Source organism: Nomascus leucogenys, chromosome 6 (genome assembly GCF_006542625.1).
Source record: "Nomascus leucogenys isolate Asia chromosome 6, Asia_NLE_v1, whole genome shotgun sequence".
NCBI classification, from domain to species: Eukaryota; Metazoa; Chordata; class Mammalia; order Primates; family Hylobatidae; genus Nomascus; species Nomascus leucogenys.
The window spans coordinates 58,323,445-58,350,014 of NC_044386.1; the positions used below are offsets into that span (position 1 = coordinate 58,323,445).

The 26,570-nt window shown below is 37.0% G+C and overlaps 1 protein-coding gene across 2 annotated transcripts in view; it reads left to right on the forward strand.

Annotated features, from left to right (window-relative positions):
• Positions 1 to 26,570, forward strand: part of UBR1 (ubiquitin protein ligase E3 component n-recognin 1) — a 154,627-nt gene that overhangs the window by 56,016 nt on the left and 72,041 nt on the right. For both annotated transcript variants that reach the window (XM_003266785.3, XM_030814218.1), the window contains exons 15-26: positions 3,114 to 3,294; positions 8,891 to 8,952; positions 9,240 to 9,350; positions 10,539 to 10,604; positions 10,857 to 10,958; positions 13,818 to 13,881; positions 16,687 to 16,811; positions 20,195 to 20,247; positions 21,357 to 21,459; positions 22,567 to 22,615; positions 23,013 to 23,167; positions 25,185 to 25,284. In XM_003266785.3, coding sequence (XP_003266833.1) covers positions 3,114 to 3,294; positions 8,891 to 8,952; positions 9,240 to 9,350; positions 10,539 to 10,604; positions 10,857 to 10,958; positions 13,818 to 13,881; positions 16,687 to 16,811; positions 20,195 to 20,247; positions 21,357 to 21,459; positions 22,567 to 22,615; positions 23,013 to 23,167; positions 25,185 to 25,284 — 1,171 coding nt within the window. The remainder of the gene's footprint in view (positions 1 to 3,113; positions 3,295 to 8,890; positions 8,953 to 9,239; positions 9,351 to 10,538; positions 10,605 to 10,856; positions 10,959 to 13,817; positions 13,882 to 16,686; positions 16,812 to 20,194; positions 20,248 to 21,356; positions 21,460 to 22,566; positions 22,616 to 23,012; positions 23,168 to 25,184; positions 25,285 to 26,570) is intronic.

Genomic DNA, 26,570 nt, shown 5'->3' on the forward strand with positions numbered 1-26,570 from the left:
CTCTACCTAGGCTCTTGGTTCTGACTTATATTACTTTTTCCTGGAGTTAGCTTCCTGAATTATCCGGACTTTTAATCAACTGTCTGTAAACACACAGGACTCCCTTATTTTTAAAAACAACAATAATAAAAGCCTCCTTTCTTGGCTTTTGCACCCCTGTGAACTATAATCTCTTCTGCTTCACCACCAGCAATTGGTCATAGGTTCAGAGTGGCAGCCATACTCACAAATGTAGTAGACTTTAATCTAGCACTGTAGCTTTTTAGTACACTCACCACAGGAAATACTGTCCAGCAAGCACAGCATGTATTTTTTGGCTACCCTCACTTTTGTGGAGGGCATGCACAATTGTTAGGTGATTAGGCGAAGGTTTCATCTTGACTTCTTCCAAACCTTCTGAAGTCATCTACATTTAGTATCTTCACTTGTAGCTCCTAACACTTCTTTACAGTCTGGCTTCTGCCCTTATCAATTGACAAGAACTGCATTTAGAAAAAAATCACAGAGGATCCATTTGATAACCAAATTCAGAGGTCTTTCCTTAGTTTCCATCTTCCTTGAATTATCTGTAGCATTGTATTTTCTTGAGTACTTTAATCGTCTTGAAACTTTGTTTCCCTCTCGTTTTCACAAACATGCATTATCCTAATACATTTATTATCGATTACCTGTTTCAGTCAATGATTACCTTTTTTTCTGGTGCCTTCTGCCTGCTAAACGAGACATTCCCCAATATTCTCTTTCTTACAGAAATATGTTTTCACAAATATGTCTTCCTAATTGTTTGTGATTCTTTTCTTTGCTGTCTTAGGGCAATTAGCTTGTCCCATTTACATGGTATTTAAAATTTTTTTACTTTGATGGTAAGTGTGTGTGTGTATATCTTACATTCTTTTCTCTTCTCTTGTATTTCTACCACTTGGTTAAAAGTTCATAGAGATGACTCTCCTAAGCTACAGTGTCACTTCTGTTTGTGGGCCAGACATTCCTGTTTAGATCTTACACGTGTGTGTGTGTGTGTGTGTGTGTGTGTGTGTGTGTGTGTTTTAGAGATAAGGTCTTACTCTGTCACCCAGGCTGGAGTATAGTGGCGCTATCATGGCTCACTGCAGCCTTGACCTCCTGGCCTCACATGGTCCTCCCACCTTAGCCTCCAAAGTAGCTGAGACTGCAGGCACATGCCACCACACCTAGCTAATTTTTTAAAAATTTTTTTATTTTTTTCAGAGACAGGGTTTCTCTGTGTTGCCCAGGCTAGTCTCAAACTCCTAACTTCAAGTGATTTTCTTTGGCCTCCCGAAGTGCTGGGATTATAGGCATGAGCCACCACACCTGGCCTCAAACTCAAAATATTTTAAATGGACCTATCATCATTTCCTTCTACTTCCAACTTGCATTTTCTCATTTTGATTATCCTTGTTTTATTAATGACATTACTATTAAATTCATCCATATGGGAAATCTCAGAGCCGGTTTTCTGTATGTTCAACATTAACTGGTGTTTTGAAGGGAAAAATGTTCTGGGTTCACATAAGATTCAGAAATGTTAGGTTAAACAAAAAGGATTTTTTTTTTTCTTTTAAAGCTACTGAATTTCTTTCTTTTTTTTTTCCTTTGAGATGGAGTCTCGCTCTGTCACCCAGGCTGGAGTGCAGTGGCACGAACTTGGCTCACTGCACCTCCGCCTCCTGGGTTCAAGCGATTCTCCTGCCTCAGCCTCCCGAGTAGCTGGGACTACAGGTGTGCGCCACCACACCTGGCTAATTTGTTTTGTGTTTTTTAGTAGAGATGGGGTTTCACCATATTGGCCAGGCTGGTCTCAAACTCCTGACCTTGTGATCTGCCCGCCTCGGCCTTCCAAAGTGCTAGGATTGCAGGCATGAGCCACCACGCCCAGCCGCTACTGAATTTCTAAAACCCTTTAGTTAGTCAGTATGCTGATTTCTGAGAGGGATGTTTCCAAATCATCTGTTTGACCTTGGAGTTCCTTTTTCAAGATTAAATTAGAAACATTATCTTAAAAGAATGGTCTTTAACTTCTCTCTTCCTTCTATATTCACCCAGATTTGATTCTTCCTTATCTCAAATATATTTTATAATCCTAAATTATTTTCTATGGGTTCATTCTTTTTTGTTGTGATGGCCCCACCCTAGTTCAGACCCTTATCACTTTACTTTATAGTCATCTTCCTGTTGGTTTCTCTGTCTACTAACTTTATCCTCTCTAATCTACCATCTTCAATGACCCACATTAATTCTTCTGAAGCAGTGTGTTGACTACATTATTAGACTGCAGACTCCATCAGTATATTCACATGCCTGTGCCAAGGCACATTTCCAGTTCAAGTGCTTGTTAATTTCATCCATAAATTCTTTCATTTTATCTACTCTTTATTCTCCACTGCCTGAATAGCAGTTGTATTTCTCTTATTTTTGTCTTTATTTATTCTATATCTCTGGTTAGAATGCCATCTTCTCCTTATCTTTCCCCATACTTAAATTCTGCATATTCTTTTAGGGCCCATCAGAAGCTGCTTTCACAAATATGTCTTCCCAGTTCTTTGTGATTCTTTTTTTTTCTCCCTCTTAGAGCAATTAGTTTGTACTATTTACATGGTACTTATTTTTTACTTTGATTATAAGTGCATATATGGGTATATCTTACGTTTCCTACAAGTTTGCAGATCCTGTGGAGGTAGACTTAGTAATACATAGAACAATTTCCCACTCATATTTAGTAAATATTTATTGAATGATGCATGTTATGCTTGGCATGGTGGCCCACACCTACAATGCTAGCACTTTGGGAGGTCAAGGTAGGCGAACCACTTGAGCCCTGGAGTTCAAAACCAGCTTGGGCAACATGCGGAGACCCTGCCTCTACAAAAAATACAAAAACTGGGCATGGTGGCATGCGCCTGTAGTCCCAGCTACTCAGGAGGCTGAGGTGGGAAAATCACCTCAGGTGACTGAGCCCAGGAGGTTGAGGCTGCAGTAAGCTGTGATTTTGCCACTGTACTCCAGCCTAGGCCACAGGACAGGCTGTCTCAAAAAAAAAAAAAGTATTAAAGTAGAAAACTTGTCAACTTTTTGTATTCTTATTTTCCTCTTAGGAAGAACTGTTACTTGTGGCTTATAAAGAATGTCACAAAGCTGTGATGAGGTGCAGTACCAGTTTCATATCTAGTAGCAAGACAATAGTACAATTGTGTGGACATAGTTTGGAAACAAAGTCCTACAGAGTATCTGAGGATCTTGTAAGCATACATCTGCCACTCTCTAGGACCCTTGCTGGTGAGTGTTTGTTTTTTCTTTTTGCATATACCTATTAGCTTTGTTTCTAGGTATTCATTTAGTAGAATCATTTCTATTTTTGTTCTGTGCTCAATATGTACAGACATGCTCAGGTCGGATACTACAGTTAAGGGCTGTCACTGTCCTTCAAGGAGCTGTCACCAGAACATCTATTTGAAGATGCTTATTTACCGGGGCTCTGTTTTGTCTGGGTCTACTTATGGATCCTTATAGTATATACTTAAGGACTAATGTGGTAACTAATCTCCCACCCAAATTTAAATATAATAAAATCTGGTTGCTGATTTCTAAACCTCCTCTCTGACCTATTTCACTAGTGTATTATCTGTATCATTCTTTATCATTAAAAGGAAGTAATCATAGATTCTCCATAATCATTTGCATTTCCATGTAAATTGGCCATTCATTTGTCAGGGTTTTTAAAAAATAGCTTTATTGAAGTGTATATATTTCTATTTTCAATAATAATAAAATGTACATGACATAAAGCTTATCATTTCAGCCTTTTTTTTTTTTTTTTTTTTTTTTTTTTTGAGACGGAGTCTCGCTCTGTCGCCCAGGCTGGAGTGCAGTGGCGCGATCTCGGCTCACTGCAAGCTTCGCCTCCCGGGTTCACGCCATTCTCCTGCCTCAGCCTCTCCGAGTAGCTGGGACTACAGGCGCCCGCCACCACGCCCGGCTAATTTTTTTTGTATTTTTAGTAGAGACGGGGTTTCACCATGGTCTCGATCTCCTGACCTCATGATCCGCCCGCCTCGGCCTCCCAAAGTGCTGGGATTACAAGCGTGAGCCACCGCGCCCGGCCCATTTCAGCCATTTTTAAGTGTCCAGTTCAGTGGCACTAAGTATATTCACATTTTCTACAACTATCACCACCATCCTTCTCCAAAAGCTTTTTATCTTCTAAAAATGAAACTTCTAAAACTGAATAGAATAATGATTTATTAAACAATTATTATTATTAAACAATGCCTCCCCATTGCCTCCTCCCCACACCCGCTAGCAACTACCACTCTCTGTGTCTATGAATTTGACTACTCTAGGTACCTGTTATAAGTTGACTCATACAGTATTTGTCCTTTTGTGACTGGCTCATATCACCTAGCATAATGTCCTCAGGTTTATGTTGTAGTACATGTCAGAATTCCCTTTTTTTAAAAGGCTGAATAATATTCCATTGTATGGATATACCACATTTTGTTCATCCATTTATCCATTGATGGACACTTCTACCTTTTGGCTGTTATGAATAATGCTGTTATGAACATGGATGTAGAAGTATCTGTTCAAGTCCTTGCTTTCAGTTTTTTGGGTATATACCCAAATGTGGAATTGCTGCATCATTTGGGAATTCTATGTTTAGTTTTTTGAGGAACCATCATATTGTTTTCCTTAGTGGCTGTACCATTTTACATTCCCACCAGCATGCACTAGGATTCCATTTTCTCTACACCTTGCCAACACTTGCTACTTTTCCTTTTTTGCTCCCCAGATAATAACCATTCTAATGGATATTAAGTGGTATCTCATTGTGGTTTTGATTTGCATGTCCCTAGTGATTAGTGATTTTGATTAGCTTTTCACATGTTTATTGGCCATTTGTATATCTTCTTTGGAGAGCTGTCTATTCAAGTGCTCTGCCCATTTTTTAATCTGGTTTAATTTTGCTGTTCAGTTGGAGTTACTTATATAATTCTAGATATTAAGTGTTTATCAGATATGTGATTTACAAATATTTTCTCCCATTCTGTGGGTTGCCTTTTTTCCCTGTTGATGGTCTCATTTGAGACACAGGAGTTTTTGTCGTAGTCCAATTTATCTATTTTTTTCTTTTGTTGCCTGTGCTTTTGGTGTCATATCTAAAAAACTCATTGTCAAATCTAATTTTTTTTTGTTTTTTTGTTTTTTAATTATACTTTAAGTTCTAGGGTACAGGTGTACAATGTGCAGGTTTGTTACATATGTATACATGTGCCATGTTGGTATGCTGTACCCATTAACTCGTCATTTAATGTATAGGGGGGTCCCTATACATTGGGGGTCCCTCCCCCAACCCCACGACAGGCCCCGGTGTGTGATGGTCCCTTTTCTGTGTCCAGGTGTTATTATTCAATTCCCACCTATGAGTGAGAACATGTGGTGTTTGGTTTTTTGTCCCTGCAATAGTTTGCTGAGAATGATGGTTTCCAGCTTCATTCATGTCCCTACAAAGGACGTGAACTCATCCTTTTTTATGGCTGCATAGTATTCCATGGTGTATATGTGCCACATTTTCTTAATCCAGTCTATCATTGATGGACATTTGGGTTGGTTCCAAGTCTTTGCTATTGTGAATAGTGCCGCAGTAAACATACGTGTGCATGTGTCTTTATAGCAGCATGATTTATAATCCTTTGGGCATATACCCAGTAATGGGATGGCTGGGTCAAATGGTATTTCTAGTTCTAGATCCTTGAGGAATCGCCACACTGGCTTCCACAATGGTTGAACCAGTTTACAGTCCCACCAACAGTGTAAAAGTGTTTCTATTTCTCCACATCCTCTCCAGCACCTGTCATTTCCTGACTTTTTAATGATCGCCATTCTAACTGGTGTGAGATGGTATCTCATTGTGGTTTTGATTTGCATTTCTCTGATGGCCAGTGATGATGAGCATTTTTTCATGTGTCTGTTGGCTGCATAAATGTCTTCTTTTGAGAAGTGTCTGTTCATATCCTTCGCCTGCTTTTCGATGGGGTTGTTTGTTTTTTTCTCGTAAATTTGTTTGAGTCCTTTGTAGATTCTGGATATTAGCCCTTTGTCAGATGAGTAGATTACAAAAAATGTTCTCCCATTCTGTAGGTTGCCTGTTCACTCTGATGGTAGGTAGTTTCTTTTGCTGTGCAGAAGCTCTTTAGTTTAGTTAGATCCCATTTGTCAATTTTGGCTTTTGTTGCCATTGCTTTTGGTGTTTTAGACATGAAGTCCTTGCCCATGCCTATGTCCTGAATGATATTGCCTAGGTTTTCTTCTAGGGTTTTTACGGTTTTAGGTCTAACATTTAAGTCTTTAATCCATCTTGAATTAATTTTTGTATAAGGTGTAAGGAAGGGATCCAGTTTCAACTTTCTACATATGGCTAGCCAGTTTTCCCAGCACCATTTATTAAATAGGGAATCCTTTCCCCATTTCTTGTTTTTGTCAGGTTTGTCAAAGATCAGATGGTTGTAGATGTGTGGTATCATTTCTGAGGGCTCTGTTCTGTCCCATTGGTCTATATCTCTGTTTTGGTTCCAGTACCATGCTGTTTTGGTTACTGTAGCCTTGTAGTATAGTTTGAAGTCAGGTAGTGTGATGCCTCCAGCTTTGTTCTTTTGGCTTAGGATTGTCTTGGCAATGTGAGCTCTTTTTTGGTTCCATAAGAACTTTAAAGTAGTTTTCTCCAATTCTGTGAAGAAAGTCTTTGGTAGCTTGATGGGGATGGCATTAAATCTATAAATTACCTTGGGCAGCATGGTCATTTTCACAATCAACGTATGCAAATCAATAAATGTAATCCAGCGTATAAACAGAACCAAAGACAAAAACCACATGATTATCTCAATAGATGCAGAAAAGGCCTTTGACAAAATTCAACAGCCCTTCATGCTAAAAACTCTCAGTAAATTAGGTATTGATGGGACATATCTCAAAATAATGAGAGCTATTTATGACAAAGCCACAGCCAATATCATACTGAATGGGCAAAAACTGGAAGCATTCCCTTTGAAAACCGGCACAAGACAAGGGTGCCTTCTCTCACCACTCCTATTCAAGTGCTGTGTTGGAAGTTCTGGCCAGGGCAATCAGGCAGGAGAAAGAAATAAAGGGTATTCAATTAGGAAAAGAGGAAGTCAAAGTGTCCCTGTTTGCAGATGACATGATTGTATATTTATAAAACCCCATCGTCTCAGCCCAAAATCTCCTTAAGCTGATAGGCAACTTCAGCAAAGTCTCAGGATACAAAATCAATGTGCAAAAATCACAAGCATTCTTATACACCAATAACAGACAAACAGAGCCAAATCGTGAGTGAACTCCCATTCACAATTGCTTCAAAGAGAATAAAATACCTAGGAATCCAACTTACAAGGGATGTGAAGGACCTCTTCAAGGAGAAATACAAACTACTGCTCAACGAAATAAAAGAGGACACAAACAAGAGCATGGAAATGGAGGAACATTCCATGCTCATGGATAGGAAGAGTCAAATCTAAAGTTATGAAGCTTTTCCCTACATTTTCTTGTATGAGTTTTATTTTTTAGTTTTAGCACCTATATTTAAACCTGTGTTTAAGGTCTTTGATCCATTTTGAGTTAATGTTTGTATATGGCATAATTGATGTCATGTGATTTTATATTGCTTCTATTTTTATTAAAAATGCCTTTTTAATAAAAATAAAAATTTTTGTTAAAAATGCCTTTTTAATAAAAATAAAAATTTTTGTTAAAAATAGCTTTTTTAATAAAAATGAAAATTTTTGTTAAAATAGCTTTTTTAATAAAAATAAAAATTTTTGTTAAAAATAGCTTTTTTAATAAAAATAAAAATTTTTGTTAAAAATAGCTTTTTTAATAAAAATAAAAATTTTTGTTAAAAGTACCTTTTAATAAAAATAAAAATTTTTGTTAAAAGTACCTTTTAATAAAAATAAAAATTTGTGTTAAAAGTACCTTTCTAATAAAAATAAAAATTTGTGTTAAAAGTACCTTTCTAATAAAAATAAAAATTTGTATTAAAAGTACCTTTCTAATAAAAATAAAAATTTTATTAAAAGTACCTTTCTAATAAAAATAAAAATTTTATTAAAAGTACCTTTCTAATAAAAATAAAAATTTTATTAAAAGTACCTTTCTAATAAAAATAAAAATTTTATTAAAAGTACCTTTCTAATAAAAATAAAAATTTTATTAAAAGTACCTTTTAATAAAAATAAAAAGCTTTATTAAAAATACTTAGATTAATTTTCATTTCTTTTGATACATGGCTAAAGGCAGAATAAAGATATCTTGAGAGACAGTTTGTTATTTTTAAATAAGGTATGAGCACACCTTGCACAGTGTAGGATTTTAAATACGTTAGTAATATTGTGTTTCAAAATTAGAAATCAACAGTCTGCATTCTAGAGTGTCACTTCTAAACTCAGTAAACATACATTTAACTCACACAAGTTTCTTTTTTTTTTTTTTTTTTCCAAGACGGAGTCTCACTCTGTCACCCAGGCTGAAGTGCAGTGGCATGATCTCGGCTCACTGCAACTTCTGCCTCCCAGGTTCAAGCGATTCTCCTGCCTCAGCCTCCCAAGTAGCTAGGATTACAGGCCCGGCTAATTTTTGTATTTTTGTAGAGACGGGCTTTCACCATGTGGGCCAGGCTGATCTTGAACTCCTGACCTCAGATGATCCACCCACCTCGGCCTCCTAAAGTGCTGAGATTACAGGCGTGGGCCACCGTGCCCAGCCAAATCAAATCGCACAAGTTTCTAAACTTGATGAGTTAACTGGTTAACAAATTGGGTTTGTTTTCTCATTTTCTCTCTCGTTTTTTTAACTTTAGGTCTTCATGTACGTTTAAGCAGGCTGGGTGCTGTTTCAAGACTACATGAATTTGTGTCTTTTGTAAGTGATTCTACTAAGTGTTGATTTGCTTATATTCTGTTTCTGAATACCTCTTGGTTGATGGACGAGAAGGAAATAATATTTAGAAACCCACCTGAGGAATTCCCATTTAGTAATTTTACATCTTCCTATAGTACATTGTAATCTGAGTCACAGGGACTTAGACGTCACCTAGTTCAAGCTCTTCCATTTTACACGTGAGAAAACTGAAGAATATGTAGTGGCATAACTTGGAGACACATCTAAGCTCTGTGAGAAATGATAAAATTGACCTCACTCTATTTCAGGAGGACTTTCAAGTAGAGGTACTAGTGGAATATCCTTTACGTTGTCTAGTGTTGGTCGCCCAGGTTGTTGCTGAGATGTGGCGAAGAAATGGACTGTCTCTTATTAGCCAGGTACAGCAAAGCCCATTATTCATATTTATGAATGTGTTCATTTTCTAATTTTTTTCTCTTATATAATTTTACCCTGTGTTCCTAGGTGTTACTGAGTGTATGTTACTATTCTCTTGTATAAACTGTTAGAAATGAAAGTTCTAGGAACTATATAGACATTTCTCCTATCCTGTTCACTGTGTATTCCATCTGAATTATAAACTAGGATGCTTGTGTGATAAATTAGGTGAAAGCCGGTAGTACCACCAGAGGCCTCCCCATTAACATGGTTCTTTTCTGAGAATTACCTTACTTAGAGGCCTTTAGTCTTCCCACCATCTGTCTTAATTGAAGGCCACCTTGTAATTTTTTCTTCTGTTTTGGAGTAAATATGGAGCAGTGCTTTTCTTTTCTTTTTTTCTCCTTTTTCTTTTTCTTTTTTTTTTTTTTTTGAGACAGAGTCTCACTCTATTGCCCAGGCTATGGAGTGCAGTGGTGTGATCTCAGCTCACTGCAACCTCTGCCTGTGGGGTTCAAGTGATTTTCGTGCCTCAGCCTCCCAAGTAGCTGGGACTACACACATGCACCACTATGCCTGGCTAATTTTTGTGTTTTTAGTAGAGATGGGGCTTTACCATGTTGGCCAAGCTGGTCTTGAACACCTGACCTCAGGTGATCCGCTCACCTCAACCTCCCAAAGTGCTGGGATTACAGGCATGAGCCACTGAGCCTGGCCTTGCATTTCTTAAAAGGTGGAGAAATAGGTCTTGTAAAGTTAGCACTTGGAAGAAAAATGGTATTACACGTTTACCTCTGTAACAAACCTACATGTCTTGCACATGTATCCTGGAACTTAAAATGAAATTTAAAAAAAAAAAAGAAAAAAATGGTATTATGATTGAGTGTAGAAATTGGTTTACTTTTATTGAAGTAGGTATTTTAAACTTAGGGAAAATAAATTATCTTGTTATACATGACAGTAATAACTAATATAGAACATTTTTAACACTGGAGTGATTTCATGCCGTATGTCTTCACTTCGTCCTCGCTATTCCCTTTAAATGATTCATGGATTTACAACTTATTTTTTGCCACTAAGGTTTTTTAGGGGTTTCTAGCTTAGAGAAAGTTTTAAGGATAGGTTTTCTTGAGAATTTTGCTTGAAATAAAATAATTCTTTTGGGATTTATTCTACCTATTACTTTATAGGTGTTTTATTACCAAGATGTTAAGTGCAGAGAAGAAATGTATGATAAAGATATCATCATGCTTCAGGTACCTATTTAAATTGTTTCTGATATTTGTGTCTTCATCTTCCTTCTTGAATTGTTTCTAATAAGAGAAGATAATGTAATAATTTTTAACTTAAAATACTCTCACCGTTAAACTGAATATGACACATAGAAATAGAAGGGACTACTACATTATCTTCTGCAAACTTACTTTTTAATTTTTGACAGTCCTACATGAGACAAAATGTTTCTCCATATAATAGACAAGAAATATGATGCTGGATTTCTTTCACAGATTGGTGCATCTTTAATGGATCCCAATAAGTTCTTGTTGCTGGTACTTCAGAGGTATGAACTTGCTGAGGCTTTTAACAAGACCATATCTACAAAAGACCAGGTATACCACCTGTAAATTATGTGAATTAATTTTAAAGGAAATATTGTTACTATTTCAGTCATATTTTATTTCAGTCGTATTTAGCCATATTTTAAAAGTTATTTCTTAACCATACCTCCTGAAATGACACGTATACATGTGGCACACATATATACACATATGTAATCTTTTTAATCTAGAAAAACTAGAATATGTAGATTAACAAAAAAAAAATCACTTGAAAAACACTTCTTCCTAGAAATGATCGCTTTTAAAGTTTTAGTGTCTTGCTTGTTTTTAAAACAAAAATTGTATCATTGTGTATGTGCTGTTTTGTAATCTGCTTCCTATGCTTAACAACATATTGTGAAAAGTTTTTCTTGTCATGAAATAAGTATACAATTATATCATCATTTTTAATAACTATGTAGGATTGCACTATATGATGCATTATACTTTAAAGTCTATTACTGAAGAGGTCTTTCTAGTTGGTTGGTCTTATAAACATTTGTAGCTCAGTATTTAAATACTTCTCTATTTTGTTAAGACACATTTTTAGAAGTGGATTTGTTGGATAAAACAACATGTTTTTCTTCCTTTTTTTTTTTTGAGATGGCGTTTTGCTCTTGTTGCCCAGGTTAGAGTGCAATGGCGCAATCTCGGCTCACTGCAACCTCTGCCCGCCCTGGGTTCAAGCGATTCTCTTGCCTCAGCCTCCTGAATAACTGGGATTACAGGCATGCACCACCATACCCAGCTAATTTTGTATTTTTAGTAGAGACAGGGTGTCTCCATGTTGGCCAGGCCGGTCTCGAACTTCTGACCTCGGGTCATCCGCCTACCTTGGCCTCCCAAAGTGCTGGTGAGCCACTGTGCCTGGCCAACAACATGTTTTTCTTAAGGCTCTTAATACGTATTGTCAAATTGCTCTCAGAAAAAAGTCCTATTTAAGCTCTCTCTTGCAGTGTGTACATCTATAATGACATTGGTCTTTTTTATCTTTGTTGTCTCAGAGGTAATATACAAATTTTATTTTATTTATTTATTTATTGTTTTTGAGACAGGGTCTCACTCTGTCACCCAGGCTGGAGTGCTGTGGCACAATCTTGGCTCAGAGCAACCTTCTCCTCCCATTCTGGTGATTCTCTTGCCACAGCTTCCTGAGTAGCTGGGCCTGCAGGGAGGGATGAGCCACCACGCCTGGCTAATTTATTTATTTTATTTATTTATTTATTTATTTATTTATTTATTTATTTATTTGAGATGGAGTCTTGCTCTGTCACCCAGGCTGGAGTGCAGTGGCACAATCAGCTCACTGCAGCCTCCGCCTCCTGGGTTCAAGCCATTCTCCTGCCTCAGTCTCCCCAAGTAGCTGGGATTATAGACGTGCACCACCATGCCCCCCTAATGTTTGTATTTTAGTAGAGACGGGGTTTCACCATGTTGGCCAGGCTGGTCTCGAATTCCTGATCTCGTGATCCGCCCACCTCGGCCTTCCAAAGTGCTGGGATTACAGGCGTGAGCCATTACACCTGGCCAATTTTTTGTATTTTTGGTAGAGTCGAGGTTTCACCATGTTGGCCAGGCTGGTCTGAAACTCCTGAGCTCAAGTGATCTGCCTGCCGTGGCCTCTCAAATTGCTGGGATTCTAGGCGTGAGCCACCATGCCCGGCCACATCTTTGTTGTTTGAATATTTGAAGTACCAGCCTATAAAGTAGCCCTTAACTACTTTGAATTCATGAAATCACATTATTTTATTCTTTCAAATTAGAAGTTACTCCTGCTAGTAAAATTTCTTTGGAAAAATAGTAAATAAGTATATAATTTTTTTTTTCCCTTTTTGAGATGAAGTCTCGCTCTGTCGCCCAGGCTGGAGTGCAGTGGCTCGATCTTGGCTCACTGCAACCTCTGCCTCCTGGGTTCAAGCGATTCTCCTGCCTCAGCCTCCTGAGGATTACAGACGCTGTAATTACAGCCTCCTGAGGATTACAGGCACGCACCACCACGCCCGGCTAATTTTTGTATTTTTAGTAGAGACGAGGTTTCATGATGTTGGTCAGGCCAGTCTCAAACTCCTGACCTTGTGATCCACATGCCTTGGCCTCCCAAAGTGCTGGGATTACAGGGGCGCACCACCACACCCGGCTAAGTTTTGTATTTTTAGTAGAGACGAGATTTCACCATGTTGGTCAGGCTGGTCTCGAACTTATGACCTCATGATCCTCATGCCTCGGCCTCCCAAAGTGCTGGGATTACAGGTGTGAGCCACCACGCCTGGCCTCATATAAAATTTCTAAATCAAATTTAAGAATTAAAGAACTCTGGGATAGCCAGGAGCAGTGGCGCATGCCACTGCGCCTGGCCAAAAAATGTTTTTAAATGAAAAAAATAGAAGTTACTTGCAAAGGGCTAACATGAATAGGATATAAAATACAGAGCTAATTTTTAGTTGTTTTATACTTAGTGAAAATCAGTATCTGATTTAATAGTTTAAATGAGGGGCATGTTAAGAGAAGGATACTCTCACCATATAACTGTTAGGAATCTATTTGAAGGCACTTTCTCACTAACCCAGGTAAGAAGGCAGCAAATAATAGAAGAGTTGAAGATTAGCATTAGTGTGCTTATTTATGACTATGTGGGGGATAATGATAATGAAAACGATGACAGTATTTAGCAATTATATGCCAGGTATTGTTGAATTTGATGTCAAAAAAGGGAACTATTGTAACTATTTGTGCTGTGCACACACACACAAAAAATACTAGACTGGATGAAAAATACTAGACTGGATGGACCATGAGTCTCATCCCGAAATGCATGTTTTATGGAGGTTTTTGGTTCTTCCATAACCAATTTACTCTTTTTCGATTCTATAGGATTTGATTAAACAATATAATACACTAATAGAAGAAATGCTTCAGGTCCTCATCTATATTGTGGGTAAGATTAAAACACAATGTTTTGAAATAGAACATGGGTTACTTTTTAGAGAGACCATTTATATGAACTATAATTGATCATTTTACTCCTTATTCATATACTGCATTTAGAAAATCACCTTCACAAAAGTACATATTTTACATTTTTATTTTTCAGTACCTGATGTGTAAATGTTTTGACTTATTTGGAGGTCATTTAGTGCTAAAAATGTTATATATATTATAGGTCTAAGTAAAATATATTTTCATTGTGTCATTCTGTTTAGTTATTTTTTGCAAATATTGGTCATACTTAGCTTTGTTAAGGTTACTTAGAGAAAAGAAAAAGTGTTCTTTGCCAGAAATAATGTTTATCAAGTTATGACATTGACCCATAGAAATGTGTCTTATAATTCAGTTGAGATTAATATAAATATTCGGTGCAGAAACACTATATTCGAACCTATTGAATACAAATATATGCTATGTCATAGTCTGTGTTGATTTTACCAGCTGGTACATTCATTGCCATCATCTTGTTCTGTTTTGTTTTTTTGAGACAGAGTCTCACTCTGTCGCCCAGGCTGGAGTGCAGTGGTGTGATCTCAGCTCACTGCAACCTCTGCCTCCTGGATTCAAGCAATTCTTCTGCCTCACCCTCCTGAGTAGCTGGGACCACAGGCATGCGCCACCACGCCTGGCCAATTTTTTTTTTTTTTTGAAACGGAGTCTTTCTCTGTCCCCCAGGCTGGAGTGCGGTGGCGCGATCTCGGCTCACTGCAACCTCCACCTCCTGGGTTCACGCCATTCTCCTGCCTCAGCCTCCCGAGTAGCTGGGACCACAGGCGCCCACCAACACGCCCGGCTAATTTTTTTGTATTTTTTAGTAGAGACGGGGTTTCACCGTGTTAGCCAGGATGGTCTCGATCTCCTGACCTCGTGATCCACCCGCCTCGGCCTCCCAAAGTGCTGGGATTACAGGCTTGAGCCACCGCGCCCAGCCTACGCCTGGCCAATTTTTGTATATATATATATTTTTTAATAGAGATGGGGTTTCACCATATTGGCCAGGCTGGTCTTGAACTCCTGACCTCATGATCTGCCTGCCTTGGCCTCCCAAAGTGCTGGGATTACAGGCGTGAGCCACCGCGCCTGGCTGTCATCTTGTTTTTGACTTCTCATTCTGGCTTTTGTTATTTACTTTACTGCACCAAACGCCGTTTGGTTTGAATGGTTCTTTAGTTGGGGATTCTAGCTGTTACCTAAGTCTGTAAACATGGATTCATTTTTACTTATTGTTTGTCAGAGAGCTAGTTGCTAGACTAGCTACATGTCTCAGCAGAAAGGGTAGTAAGCCTTTATTGCTGAGTGAGACTTAAACCTTCCTGTCTAGAATATGCCAGTTAGAAACAGATGGGAAAAAATGGGCAAATTAAGAATGTGTAAAAGATTTTAAAATTGATTATATACTTTTTCAAATTATGAAAACTCAAGGGAAATTTTTGCATTTGTCCTTAGAGTACTATGTAAAGAATTTCTAATATTGTAGTATAATTTTGCTGTTTTATTTTTACTGTTTTATTATTCCTACTGTTATTTTACTATTATTGTGTTTGCCCAAATTTATTGTTTTTTTTTTTCTTATGATTTGATTTTTAGTTAATACTTGCTCTGCTCCTGAGTTTAAGTTCATTACTTTCAGGAGTTAACATTTTTGTTTAAAAAATTATATTTCTGATCTATAGCAGAAAATCATTAAGAAATAGAAAAATATTTGGATTTAGTATCAGGAACTCTAGTCTTGGCCTTGCTACCAGCTTTGAAGAGCATGCAGTTGCATTCTTTGGGCCTCAGATTCCTGATTTGTAAAATGTGGAGGTAACCTACATGATCTCTAAGGTTTCTTCTAGCACTAAAATTCTAGGGGATACTGTTTTTGGTGAAAAGTTATGAAAATTACAAAATGCTTTACAAATGTAAAGAGGAATGAATGTGTTGGAAACGAATTCACTTAACAAAAAGTCATTCTTTGGCAAATTTGTAGAATTCATCAAATCTCTTAGGCAAGGGATTTCTTTGTAACCCTCTGATAGATATCATAGGACTTCGTACAGATACTGTAGTGTTGAAAATCAGTGGTGACATAAGGCCACATATTGTAAGCCTTCTTAAGGCAATCGGAATTACATGCTGTTGACACCAGTGAAGTTCTCATACTTATTTTAGCTATTTTCTCTCTTCATTTGGCAGTTTATTGTGATGACAAATGGAAATCTGACCTTATGGGTATTTTCACAGCACCAGTCATTTTTAATACATATTACTGTTTTGTCATTTAACACATAAAGACATTTTAAAGTATTTTGTTTTTCAGTTTTCACTTTGTTCTTTGTTAAATAACAAGTAGAGACAAAATTGAGAAAGATCTTGAAAGAAAAGCTATTCAGTGATGGCCACTGCTCATTCAGATGCCATCAACCATGTGTTCTGGGTTAGAAACACATGCTAATTTATTTGAGGGGCCTTGTTTATAATGTGTGAGTATGTGTAGGTGTATGTATACGAATGTGTATGTATATGTATGTGTGTTTGTGTGTATGTGTGTAAGTAAGCTAAGACAAGGCCTGGATTCTCCTTCAGGTCACAGTTTTCTGCCTCTTTCAACATACATTCTTATTCAGATTTGGGAACACACTCAAATAACTTTTGCACCTCTCTCACAGATTTAATTTAATGCAGTGTTCTGTGTGTAAGTGCTTCTGATGGGGAGAGATTTAAATAGAAAATAATTATTCTACTTTTTTTTGTTTTAAATTATTTGAACTAGGTGAGCGTTATGTACCTGGAGTGGGAAATGTGACCAAAGAAGAGGTCACAATGAGAGAAATTATTCACTTGCTTTGCATTGAACCCATGCCACACAGTGCCATTGCCAAAAATTTACCTGAGAATGTAAGTCTGATTTTGGTTTTATCTCTATTTACCTCAAGATGGGGTAGATTTTTCTTTTTCTTTAATTGGAAACTACTTCAAAATTTTAGGCAAAAAGTCCTATATTATTACCTTATAGATGTAAACCAATCACCTTCATCCTTTAGTGGTATAAATTTTAATTCTGGGAGAAACTCCTTTACTTTTTGTTTACTTTAAAATAAAGATTACTCCAGAGGAAAAAAGGGAACTTCTTGAAATACTGAAACTGGGTGGTGTGTTAATCTGGGTCTTCTGAGAAGCAGATCTTGTGACAAAACATTAAGATTTTTATTAAAGACAATGGTGAGGGATCTGGAAACAACAAGGGGAGCCATCAGATTCTGATGCAAATCTGATTCCCAGTGAAATAAAAAGAGAAGAAAAGTTACATAGAAGCATCCCAGACTGCTAGGCTTCAATGGCCTTTCCATCTGTCCCTCCCCATGTCTCCCAGAATGAGCCTGCATTAGTGTCTCTACCTTGCTCATTGTCTGGGAATGACTGGTGAGAAGCTTGGCCTTAGTTTCACCAGAGCACAGCAGTTGAGGCACGTGGTCATTTACTCCCTGTAATTGGATGTCTGCAAGGTGCATTCTCATGACCACCACAGGTGGCATTTTTTTTTTTTTTTTTTTTTATACTTTAGGTTTTAGGGTACATGTGCACAATGTGCAGGTTTGTTACATATGTATCCATGTGCCATGTTGTTTTGCTGTACCCATTAACTCATCATTTAGCATTAGGTATATCTCCTAATGCTGTCCCTCCCCCCACCCCACAACAGTCCCCGGAGTGTGATGTTCCCCTTCCTGTGTCCACGAGTTCTCATTGTTCAATTCCCACCTATGAGTGAGAACATGCGGTGTTTGGTTTTTTGTCCTTGCGATAGTTTACCGAGAATGATGTTTTCCAGTTTCATCCATGTCCCTACAAAGGACACGAACTCATCATTTTTTATGGCTACATAGTATTCCATGGTGTATACGTGCCACATTTTCTTAATCCAGTCTATCGTTGTTGGACATTTGGGTTGGTTCCAACTCTTTGCTATTGTGAATAGTGCCTCTATAAACATACGTGTGCATGTGTCTTTATAGCAGCATGATTTATAGTCCTTTGGGTATATACCCAGTAATGGGATGGCTGGGTCAAATGGTATTTCTAGTTCTAGATCCCTGAGGAATCGCCACACTGACTTCCACAATGGTTGAACTAGTTTACAGTCCCACCAACAGTGTAAAAGTGTTCCTATTTCTCCACATCCTCTCCAGCACCTGTTGTTTCCTGACTTTTTAATGATGGCCATTCTAACTGGTGTGAGATGGTATCTCACTGTGGTTTTGATTTGCATTTCTCTGATGGCCAGTGATGATGAGCATTTCTTCATGTGTTTTTTGGCTGCATAAATGTCTTCTTTTGAGAAGTGTCTGTTCATGTCCTTCATCCACTTTTTGATGGGGTTGTTTGTTTTTTTCTTGTAAATTTGTTTGAGTTCATTGTAGATTCTGGATATTAGCCCTTTGTCAGATGAGTAGGTCGCAAAAATTTTCTCCCATTCTGTAGGTTGCCTGTTCACTCTGATGGTAGTTTCTTTTGCTGTGCAGAAGCTCTTTAGTTTAATGAGATCCCATTTGTCAATTTTGGCTTTGGTTGCCATTGCTTTTGGTGTTTTAGACATGAAGTCCTTGCCCACGCCTATGTCCTGAATGGTATTGCCTAGGTTTTCTTGTAGGATTTTAATGGTTTTAGGTCTAACATGTAAGTCTTTAATCCATCTTGAATTAATTTTTGTATAAGGTGTAAGGAAGGGATCCAGTTTCAGCTTTCTACATATGGCTAGCCAGTTTTCTCAGCACCATTTATTAAATAGGGAATCCTTTCCCCATTTCTTGTTTTTGTCAGGTTTGTCAAAGATCAGATAGTTGTTTTTCGTATATACAGACACTGTGGTAATAATCCTACAGATTATGAGTCTCATATTTTTTCCCTCTGAGATTTGAATATGAATTAGAAAAATGAGTCTTAAAAAATAATTATACTTATCTGTGCTGTCAAGGCTTTCCAAAGAGGTAGAATAGGGATATATATGTGTGTGTGTGTGTGTGTATTTTTTTTTTTTTTTTTTTTTTCCTTGAGACGAAGTCTTGCTCTGACACCCAGGCTGGAGTGCAGTGGCACAATCTTGGCTCACTGCAACCTCCGTCTCCCAGGTTCAAGCGATCCTCTTTCCTCAGCCTCCCGAGTAGCTGGGATTACAGGTGCATGCCACCCACCTGGCTAATTTTTGTTATTTTTGGTAGAGATGGGATTTCACCATATTGGCCAGGCTGGTCTGGAACTCCTGACCTCAAGTGATCCACCCACCTTGGCCTCCCAAAGTGCTGGAATTACAGGTGTGATCTACCGCGTCTGGCCAAGGAATATATATATATATATTTTTTTTTTTTTAGACAGAGTCTCGGTCTGTTGCCCAGGCTGGAGTGCAGTGGTGCCATCTTGGCTAACCGTAACCTCCACCTCCCGTGTTCAAGTGATTCTCCTGCCTCGGCCTCCCAAGTAGCTAGGACTACAGTTGCGCACCACCATGCCCGGCTAATTTTTATATTTTTAGTAGAGACAGGGTTTCACTATGTTGGCCAGGCTGGTCTCGAACTCCTGACCTCATGATCTACCCACCTCGGCCTCCCAAAGTGCTGGGATTACAGGTGTGAGCCGCTGTGCCCAGCCAAGTATATGTATTTTTAAGGGAGGTTACATTTCTTATCTTTACGAGACTACAGGAATCTGTGAGCTTACTGTAGTAGTTTGACTAGGTCCTTATCTTAATTTTAAATGACTTTGTAAAAAAATAGTGTTCCCTGTTTAAGGAAAAGATCAGGTCAATCAGAAAAAAACTTGCAGAAGGTAGAATATATTAGGACATCTAGATGTGTATTGCTATAGATTACTAGTTGGAGCTCATTAATTTTGTTACCTTGGTTTTAGGGATTAGTACAGCATGGACATGTACATAAATGATGGGGGTGATGAACATACTACATAAAGAAGAGCTTCTTTTCTTTGAAGTATTGGTAATACTATGTGTGTATGCCGTATATGTACGTGTGTACTTATACACACATATGAAGGCAAACTTAGATAACCTTTCTTAAACAGTTTATACATACATCTTACCTCTTACGAAGTTGGTCTCCCAAAACATAGATAATTGGTTTTAGACCTAATTTTTTAATAGTGGAAATTGATCTTTTTAAAATTATTTACAAAGTACTTCAGAGATGCAGTTGAAAATGTATTTCACTTCACAGAGAAGTGGAAGTCATTATATGAAGGTAAAAATGACAAAAATATTGTTTCAACAGGAAAATAACGAAACTGGCTTAGAGAATGTCATAAACAAAGTGGCCACATTTAAGTAAGTGCTTAATATTTATACTTATTCTAAAAAGTAGATTGATCTTTGTTCTTCTACTTTGGATACTTTGTAGAAGCTCTGAAGTTCTTGCCTGAACTCCCAAGAATAAGAGTAGAATACAGATTAGAAAGGGTGAGAATGAGGGGCTCACAGTAGACACTTAGCACCTGTTTGTTGAAAAAATGAGTGTTTTGGGCAAGCGAATGAGAAATACTCATTTATGATATTACATGATTGATTTAGATAGTAAGTAAATGAACTTTTCTGATACTCTCTTTCCCATTAATCTGAACCCATGATTTCATTTATTTTATAAATTTTTATTTAATATACTAATTTTGGATTTTTCTCTGGTAGAATTAAAACAGTATTTTATAATATTTTCATTTCAGTATATAAAATGGAAATACAAATTTAATTGTATTAATCTTTGAAATTTGAAAAATCGATACTGATGGTGAATTTCTACTTGTTACAGTATTGTGTTTACAGATACATTACTAGTTTCAAATAGCTTTTAAAATAGGGTGTAGCTTTTCTTATGATCTAGTAATGTTCGTTGAAATACTTGACTTAGAGATTGGATAGAAACCAAAAGCTATTTAATGTTTGGAACAAATATGGAGTACTCCTTTTGACCTCAATGATTTTCCTTATAGTACTATATAAAGGATTCAGTACTATATTTTCATTTGCAAATTACTAAGGTTATGATGTCTCCCTACTGTTTTAGATATGACCTTAGACAATGAAGTGTCTAAGGTCAATGAAGTGTTCTTTAGTTGAACAGACAACCTTTAGGCATCAGAGACTCTTAAATCTCTAAGAAGCTTTAGAGATAGGGCATGGTATCAGTTCTAGATAGTATAAAACAAACTTCTCCAGATTTGTTTGAATTTCATTATTAAAAACACAGCTTAGCTGTTATCAGGCTTTGTGTTCACAATGTAGGTTTTTAGTTTTATTATTGCAATGGAACTTTTCATAAGCTAAATGAGACAATTTTTTTCTGTATATTTGACTTCTGGATTAATTTTTAGGTTTTTATTTTGTCTATATTTTATACTTCAAGAACACTGCAGTTCATCTTGTATTTTCCATCTATTTAGGAAACCAGGTGTATCAGGCCATGGAGTTTATGAACTAAAAGATGAATCATTGAAAGACTTCAATATGTACTTTTATCATTACTCCAAAACCCAGCATAGCAAGGTAGAAAAAAGTATCCTTTTCAGTAAATAAACCTAAATGCTTTATGCTTTCTAACTCCACAGAAAATTTTCTGCTTTTTCTATAGTTTCATGCTGGTTCTTATTAATAGAGGTCATTATGTCACCCAAGAATTAAAATTGAATCAATAATGTTATCTAGTATACAGGCAATATTCAGATTTTCCTGATTATACTACATATGTCTTTAATAGCTGTCTTGGGAAGAGGATTCAATCAAGCATCATGGACTTCATCATCACACACTCATTTGATTGTCATGTTTCTTTCGTTTTTTTTTTTTTTTGGTGAAACGGAGCCTCACTGTTATCCAGGCTGGAACATAGTTGCACGATAACAGCTCACTGCAACCTCCACCTCCCAGGTTAAAGTGATTCTCCTGCCCCAGCATCCTGAGTAGCTGGGACTATAGGCACATGCCACCATGCCTGGCTAATTTTTGTATTTTTAGTAAAGACGGGGTTTCACCATGTTGTCCAGGCTGGTCTCAAATTCTTGACCTCAAAAGATTCCACCCACCTCGGCCTCCCAACGTCCTGGGATTACAGGCGTGAGCCACCTCGCCCAGCCAATAGTCTCCTTTAATTTAGAAGATAATTCTTTTGCATTTTTTTCTTTCATAACATCGACATTTCTATAGAGTACCAAATAGATTCAACTTAAACAGTTTTTGGCAAGAATACTATGTAAGTGATATATTGCATCCCATTATTAGGCACATACGTCTTTTTGTCCCATGAAGGATCATGTTAAGCTTGATCAGTTAGTTAAGGTGATGTCTGGCTTTATCCTTATCAAGTAAATACTTTACAGCCCATAGCACAGTACCCTGTACATAATAGGTACTGGGTAAATATTTTCAGTAGAAAATAATGGAGACGAAGTTTTTGACCAGGGATATCCCTCATCTATTTTGCATTAGTTTTCTCTAGAACACCATTTTATTTCTAGGACAAAGAGGCATTTTTGAATACATGCTTCAGTATATAAAGTATTTTAATAGGTGGTTGGGTCTTTCCTGACTGCTTTAAAGTATTTGATTTGTTTCATGCTTCCAAAGCAGTATATTTAATGATAGATTTTTTTATAGGCTGAACATATGCAGAAGAAAAGGAGAAAACAAGAAAACAAAGATGAAGGTAAAAAGTGAGATTCTGAATTGACTCATTTTGACTATTTTCTGTGGTTTCGTATCAGCAAAGCATATAGTTTTTTGTTGTTGTTGGTTTTTGAGAGTGGGCAACTCAAGGAAGTGCAAAGAGCTTTTTGCTTCTTATTCACATATTAAGATATGGTATATATCAGTAGTGTTTGAATTTAAAATTGATAGCAAATGTAGTTCATTTTGGGTGACTGATGTAGTACTTATATTACATTTAACATTGATATTTTCAGTACCGGAAAGGTAGCAAAAAAGCATCTGTTGTTTTGCATGTAACCTATTATGTTTTGACATTTGCACTTTAGTATGTAGGATAACCCAAATAAAAATGTACCTATTTGTCTCTTTCCCCATCCATTCCCCACCTCCTATAGCATTGCCACCACCACCACCTCCTGAATTCTGCCCTGCTTTCAGCACAGTGATTAACCTTCTCAACTGTGATATCATGATGTACATTCTCAGGACCGTATTTGAGCGGGCAATAGACACAGATTCTAACTTGTGGACCGAAGGGATGCTCCAAATGGTTTGTTTACCTGAAATATTTCCTCTACATCAAGTCCTAGAGTTCTTGGGGATCTAGGGAAGATCTCGGGTCTAACTTCAGTTGGAACCACATCTAGAGCACTGGAAACGTAGGGGTCATTAAAAATGCTTACACACAGCACAAATTTTTTTCAGTGATATGTTCTCGTGTTTTTAGCATCCTTACTCTTGGGAACCGTTTCTGTTTAATAAAACCCATGAAAACAAAAACAGGTGTACTTATGCTAATAAATTGACATGTTATTATTGTGTCATGATTTTTTATATTTTTAATTTTACTTGAATTATAAGAAGACAGTATAATAAAGGTTTGAAGATAGGTCTAGACTTCAGTCTTGGGTTTCCCCACTTCCTATTTAAGGAGCAAATAATAATTTTCTCATTAGTAAAATGGATAAAAGTGTAATTATTCATAGAGGTAGGAGAATTAGCTAAAGTGAAAGCAGCTGTTTTTCCTTGTTACTGTTATAGATAAATACATGTTACTTAATTATGCCACGTCATGGAAGTTGTAACACCATATTTATTTATACCTGCCTAACTAAATGTTCCTTTTTCCTTGAGTATTGTTGGTCTGCAGGTTCTAAATGCTGTCATTGCCATATGTGTACCTCAATTTTTGTTATAACACTGATAAATTCATTCACTAGTAAATTTCAAACCATAGAGATATGTTTGAAACCAAGTTAAAATTTCTCTTCCTGAGTCCCAGTATGCTATATAGGACATAAGCATTGTTAAAAGTTTTGTATATTCTGGAAATCATTGCACATTAGCACATATAGATCTACTTATTCTTGATAGCTGTGTAGTCCATTGTATGGGTATAATGTGTTTAAGTAGTCTCCTATTAATAGACATTCAGGTGTTTCTAGGTCTTTGCTGTAACAAAGAACAATAAAATGTATGTTCTTATACAAATGTTTTTGCATACTTAAGGGAGCGTATTTGTCATATTAATTCCTAATAGTTGGTATATACCTTTACATTTTTGATAGATGTTTTCAAATTGGCCTCCAAAAATGTTGTACCAGTTTACTTTCCCATCACCACTATGGTCAAAAGTGCCTACTTCCCAATACCTATGCCAGCTCTTATCTATAACACCAAAATTTTTGCCACTGTAATAGGTGAAAAATAGGATGATCTTGTTTCAACTCATTTTTCTTTAAGTGAGGTTGAACTTTTTTTTTTTTTTTTTGAGATGGAGTTTCACTTGTCACCCAGGCTGGAGTAGGCTGGAGTGCAGTGACACAATCTTGGCTCACTGCAGCTTCCACCTCCAGGTTCAAGTGATTCTCCTGCCTCAGCTTCCCAAGCAGCTGGGATTACAGGCACCCACCACCACGCCTGGCTAATTTTGTATTTTTAGTAGACACGAGGTTTCACCATGTTGACCAGGCTGGTCATGAACTCCTGACCTCAGGTGATCCACCCACCCCAACCTCCGAAAGTGCTGGGATTACAGAAGTGAGCCACCAGCGCTGGGCCAGGTTGAACATTTTTCATGTGTATTCATCATTTCTCTTTCTGTAAACTGCTTAATGTGAACTGCTGAAACCTTTGCATGTGTTTTACCTATCAGCTTTCTTATTTTTATACTTCTACTTAAAATAGATTTACCTTGCTAGGCATGGTGGCCCATACCTGTAATTGCAGCACTTTGGGAAGCTGAAGCAGGAGGATCACTTGAGCGCAGGAGTTTAAGACCAGCCTGGCCAACATAGTGAGACACTGTCTATACCCCCCGCCCCCTCCAAAAAGAAATTTAGCTGGGCGTGGTGGTGTGCACCTCTAGTCCCCAGCTACTCAGGAGGCTGAGGCAGGAGGATCACTTGAGCCCAAGAGCTTAAGGCTGCAGTAAGCTAGGATTGCCCCACTGCACTCCAACCTGGGTGACAGAGTGAGACCAGTCTCTGAAAAAAATAAAAATTAAATTAAAAATATATTTACCTGAAGAAGCGCAATTTTAAAGATCTCTTATTTTCCTCCTTCAGGCTTTTCATATTCTGGCATTGGGTTTACTAGAAGAGAAGCAACAGCTTCAAAAAGCTCCTGAAGAAGAAGTAACATTTGACTTTTATCATAAGGCTTCAAGTATGTTTGAGTATCACTCTTAAACACATTTGTCATTGAAAGTCTAGATCTTAAGGAGTTTTAATTTGTCAATCCTGAAAGTTTATATCTTACAGAGTTTTCATCTGTCAGTCCTTAAAACATAGGTAACCCTGAAATAATTTTTTTCCTGGCATTCTTAGTTTGTAACTAATATTTTCAGATATACTAATATATTTTTTAATCCCTTACTGTAATCTTTACTACAATCTTTTTACTACATGATCTCCCCACTTTTTTTTTTTTTGGTTGCATATATTGGTGTTTTTTTACTTTCATTCCTCATCTCAGTATTATCAAATATTTGCTGCTGTGTCAACCATAGCATTCATGTGACATGTCTTAATAAGATATTAATGTTTCTGAATTTTAAATGATAGAAATCTGAATGATAACATGTTCATTTTGCATTGCATTCAACTTGGAAGAAAAGGATAGTTTTAAATTAGATTTCTAATAAATGCTACCTGATTAAGATAGTTTTTTTCAAAGCACATTCCAGGCATGTTGATTATAAAAACAGTAGGAGACAAACATTTTCTATTTACATGCTGTATTTTTTAGATCCCTGAAGACATCAAAAACCTATTCAGTTTATGGATATAAAGTCCCCCACTTCAATATTTTTGGCAATTTTGCTTCTCATTAAGCACTTTTGCTTAGATGTTGAGTCAAGTGGAGCAAAGACCAGAGACAGATATTTAGGGTAGCTGTCACTTAGCAGTGCCAGTAAAAGATGTAAGAAAGAGACTTAAAGTCATTTTTAAATTTAATAGATCATATCATTGTAACCCAGTACTTCATATAATTGCAGATTCATCCATTGAATAATTAAGTTAAGGGATTGATTGGCAAACCTTGGTTATCAATGTAAATAACATTAACTAGAAATTGTAATTTGTACATAATTATGAAGACATAATTGACCCTCCATGTCTGTGGGTTCCATATCTAGGGATTCAACCAGTCGCAGTTTGAAAATATTCAGGGGGAAAAAGGAAAAAGGATGGTTGTCACTGTACTGAACATGTACAGACTTTTTTTCTTGTCATTATTCCCTAAACAATATTATCTAACAACTATTTACATAGCGTTTACATTGTATTAGGCATTATAAGTAATCTAGAGATGATTTAAATCATACAGAAGCATGTGTATAGACTTTATGCAAATACTACACCATTTTATATAAGGGAATTGAGCATTAGTGGACTTTGATGTCCATAGGGGTCCTGAAACCAATTCCCTGAGGATACCAAGAGATGACT